The sequence below is a fragment of the Lottia gigantea genome (genome assembly GCF_000327385.1).
Source record: "Lottia gigantea unplaced genomic scaffold LOTGIsca_42, whole genome shotgun sequence".
Classification (NCBI taxonomy): Eukaryota; Metazoa; Mollusca; class Gastropoda; family Lottiidae; genus Lottia; species Lottia gigantea.
In genome coordinates this window covers 1,447,030-1,451,978 of record NW_008709463.1, presented here as the reverse complement: position 1 = coordinate 1,451,978, position 4,949 = coordinate 1,447,030, and the positions used below count along the sequence as shown (strand labels likewise).

Below are 4,949 nucleotides of genomic sequence, written 5' to 3'. Positions count from 1 at the left end.
ATGTGTACCTTTGAAAATTATGGTTGCTACGGTCAACAATTTCCACAACATAGTGATATTCCTAACCTCCGAGAAACAAGAGTTCCAACCTCAGATTTTCAGTTTAATGGCCTCTCGTATTCCGACTATCTTCCGTGTAACGACTCGTCCAAATACCAAGATTTGAACTCTTCAAACTACAATAGTTTCTCTTACCAAAGCTGTTCTGAAACCAACCAGAAAGGCTTGCCACTGAAAAGACCACCGAGCTATGATGAACATATGCAAATGGAAGCCAAAAGGATGCTGTCAACATCGTCTGGTTCACAAGCTGATGACGTAGTTTCCGGTTTGCTCAGTGATGTCATGGAGTGTATTATGCAAGAAAAAATGAAAGACGAAGAACGAAAAGGTATGTATGTTTGGAATGAAGTCTCCAGACTGTAGTCAAAATGCAGTCATGAACTTTCAGCGTCTTGATGGACTTTTCTGACCTTAAGAACTGGGGGTAGAAGTCTAAACATTTTGGAATATCCCCACCCAGAGTTGAACTCTTTGAAATATTCGCATTCCTTTCCTGTTCAAGTTCAATCAATTAACTACCGGATCCAAAACTGAAAATTGTAACCCCTATTCCCCAACCAGCAAACCGGGGACTGTAATTTTCCCAAACGTGTCAACAGCATAAGATGGGGTCCTTTCAATCTAAATGAAGCCAGATTGTGTCTGCCTGGTGAAAAATGAATCCCCCCCACCCCCTCTGGACATCGTTAATAAGACATAACACTAGCCTTGTAGTAATCCACTATATTAGTAAATATTTACCATTGTTTAAAAACACAGGGTGGTCTGAAATATACTGTTGATAAATAGTCTCTCACGATTTTCTTTTGATCCAAATAGACCTCCACGACAAGTTGGTTGCATGTATTTATAATATATATATAGCTATATAAGGAATTAAGTTACGAAAAGACAATTCCAAACTGCTGATTTTAGTTAATCCGAAGCTCACTGATTTGAGTTTGGCTTCCGGTCGTATTTATTGACAGAGGTCCGGCAGTATTGTGCAACCATCGGCAGTTTCCGTAAAGCTGAATAAGAGCGCAAGCAGAACTTTCATGGTAGACCGTTTGAGACGTTAATTGACAACTGAAACACACTAGTTTGTAAAATAAAATAATAAAAATAAATTGTTTTCAGGTAAAAAAGCAGCAGCCGTTCAGCTTCGACGTTTGGCCACACTTCTAGTATCAGGTATGTTAAGATAACTTTTCAACAAAACAATGGCATTGGCTTTACTGTAGGAGCTCAAGGAGAGCTACTATGTAGATTATACTCTATGGTGTGAACGACAAAACCATTCGGCAAGCCTCGGCAGTTTCCGTTAAGCTGAATCTGTACAGAGCGCTTGCAAAACTTTCACGGAATAGCGTTTGCGACGAATGCATTAACTTTGAATTCTTTGAAGGGCATGGGAACTTTATTGTAATGAAATGACCATTTTTCTGTCATTTATTATAACTAATGAATGAATATTTACATTATTATAGGAGGTGGTCAACTTCAGTTGTGGCAATTTCTTCTCGAGCTATTGACAGAGAAAGAGAACGAATGCTGTATCAAGTGGGAAGGGAGCAACGGCGAATTTCGAATGACGGACCCGGAGGAGGTTGCAAGACGTTGGGGAAAGAGACGCAATCGCAAGAATATGACGTACGATAAAGTCAGTCGAGCAATGCGTTACTACTACGATCGACTTATTTTAAACAAAGTGGCCGGAAAACGTTACACTTATAAATTTAACTTTAAAATGCTGCTAAAAATGCAACGCAATTTCGCCGCACCTGTGCCAAAATGTCGAACGGAAACAGAACGCATTGTGATATCTTCAGAACGGTTTCCGTTCGTCGTCAGTAAAATTCCCGATTCAAAATTTTTAAGAGAGTCGTATAGAAATCCAAAGACTGCGATCCAACCGTCTTCATTTACGTCGGGAGTTATGTCGCAAGTGTCGGATGTGAATTCAAACGTACACGTAAACACAGAATATAATAATGCGTTTCAGTATTACAACCACTCTCAGTGCCAAAATATGCCAAACACGCAAGTGCCGGCGTCCTATTCCGACCAATCGTACAACAACTCAACAGTAACGGACGTTTCAGATCTCACTAATGTGACGTCATTTACAAACTTTTTGGGCCAATCACCAGCGACCTGTGCCACATATTCGGATTATTCCGACCAATCAATGACAGCGTTTTCGGATTATTCAGACCAGTTCGAAGCTGAATATGATTTTGATTCAATATAAGAATATCGACCGTTTCTTGTATAAAAGGATATCGTGGGCACCTACCTTTACATGGCCTGGTGTGACTACCGTGACAATTTGCCGCCGGTGTATAAAATGGTTAACGAATTATGTGAGAAGAAAGGGAGTATATTATACTTAAAATCTCGAGTTCAACCTATGACATACTATTTTAGAGCAGGACGAGTAGGCCTATGTATGTGCGTATGGAAAGTTCCAGTGTATTTCAGTATTATCTATTTTAAGTATTTAGCATGTTACTAGCCTAAATACATTTGATATCAGATATCAGATATTTGATATTTTTGGGGTCCCGAAAACTACCAGCCTTTCGCTAGAATTGTATTCCGTCCTTTTCCCCATAAAATATATTGGAATTTGGGCGATGATTTTGTTGCCTATGTCCTACACTAGTTTCCACTAGTAGAAATGATTTCATAAAGAGTTGTTGCCCTTCAATTATTTTACGAAATTGAAAATGTATTTTATTTTTGAATATTTAAGTATATTACAATTATAATATACCCAACAACTCCACATTCTCCTGTCATTTGAAGGATCATGGAGTTGTTTCTTTCAGTCCCTAAATGTCTCTCAATATTCTAAGCAATGCAATAAATCTTTCATGTGCTTATACAGTATATATTTTATTTTATTATACAATTTTTAATGCCATTTTAAATAAAATTCGTATACAAACTATTTAATTCGTCTTTAGTTGGAGCAATGGCGCCTCAAAAGGGGGTGGAGTGGGGGTCTGGGTCTCTGATTGGCTGTATTCGCAAGCGTACAATCCAATCAAATTACTAGATTTACGAACTTCTCTAATACAAGAAAGGTGACTATTGTAGTCAAGGTATAAGACAAAATTCGTTATAGCTTGATATTGTGAAGATGTATAAGACCAAGTTTGTAATAGATTGACATTGTGAAGATGTATAAGATGAAGTTCGTTATAGCTTGATATTGTGAAGATGTATAAGACCAAGTTTGTAATAGCTTGACACTGTGACGATAGTAAAACTAGAGAATGAGAAGCTATATTTCAAACATTGAGAACCAAGATGGCCGACACCTGGTAACCAAGATAAACAAACAGCAAGAACTATAAAACTATGAAATGTCACATACCTTATACAAGAATATCCATATAATGAAATAATATAACTGACATAAACTCTCTTTATATTGAAGAAGATTCGTAATAGCTTGACATTGTGATGAAGACCATCTGACAGTTGCAAAACTAAAGACTGAATAACAAAGTTGTCAAGCCAAAAACACTAATTATCAGAGTTCAGAGTTATAATTAGAGACTCTGATGTTAGCTCAGAGACAAATGAAATGAATGGAGGTTTACGTCCTACACCTTTGAGCTCAGAGACAGAGAAAGATTTAGGAAAGAAATAGAGGCAGTGAAGTGTGACTGGTTGTTTTAATACAGTGACTGGTATTAACTAACTGCATGTACATTCAATTCACCTTTCAACGGAGGTACTCCTCGGGGTGCTGCCAGATACCCATAGGGTAGTACTACTACCCCATCATCCAATACTGGAAACTATTTAAGCCTCATTGGCATTCGACAGCTGATGTTCTTTTAAGGGACTGTAAAGAGATTTTCTTTATGTGTACTTTACACCAAAACTAGTCCAACTTAGGGCATGTTTAAGAGATATTTAGACAACGAAGAATTGACTAAAGCTGCGTTTGATAACGATGTGTATCTCGATACAGAAGATATCGTCTACAATGAAGAATAGGTTATTGATGTCATGGGCTAGGGAAATCTTAACGTCTTTTGGCAATCCTCGGCGGTAGAGGGACTTTCTCCGTTTGTCTTTACTTACTGCCGGTAAATAATGGCTGTCATTAAATACCGTGACTGAATGTTTCGGTCAGTTTATTTATTTGCAAACCTGAAAGTCCTAGGCCTAGATTAAAAAGTTACAGACTATATTTAGACAATTTTTATTTCTATATATAATATTTTAATATTTAGCAATCTACATGAATATATTTACAGATGAAGGAAACAAAATAAATAAATTGAAAAAAAAAAACGAGATTAGATGACGATACAGACTGATACACTAAATGAATTGATTAGAAACAGAAGGAAAAGATACTTGTTCTTTAATGGGATATCAGCCACGAATTTTTGGCTGAAATGAAACAATCCAATTCAAGAAGGTCACCAATGGCACTTATCAAAACAAAATTACACCATGTTTGTCTTCAATTTAATAAGCTACAACCATTATGGCAGATTTCTAACTTAAAATGTGATAAAGGTATCATGTCCAAAAATTTGATTGATTTATTTCAGCTCAAAATTGCAGGAAAATATCCCTTAAAGAAAAATAGAAAAAAAGGAAGATAGCACCATTAAGACAAACAAAACAACAAAAATATAAACAAAATAAAATAGCAAATGAGAAATTATAAACATGATTATCTGAATGAGATTTCCTATAAACAAATATGCCACAACCAAAATTACTATATAAAATTAGCATAAATTTGCATATGCATAGCATAATTTTAATTAATGTACATAATTAACTTCATTTACATAATTGATACATATTAAAAATTGAAATGCCCTGACAAACAGCTAAGCCCCTAATGATCAATATAAACACTAAAATAC

The 4,949-nt window shown here is 36.1% G+C and overlaps 1 protein-coding gene across 1 annotated transcript; it reads left to right on the top strand.

The window, feature by feature from the left end:
- Positions 1–2,157, top strand: LOTGIDRAFT_163912 (hypothetical protein; the record flags this gene model as incomplete). The annotated part of the gene is made up of 3 exons (XM_009060421.1): positions 1–391; positions 1,183–1,236; positions 2,048–2,157. 3 exons carry the CDS (start codon positions 1–3, stop codon positions 2,155–2,157), a joined length of 555 nt encoding a protein of 184 aa, XP_009058669.1.
- Positions 2,158–4,949: the final 2,792 nt, after the last annotated feature.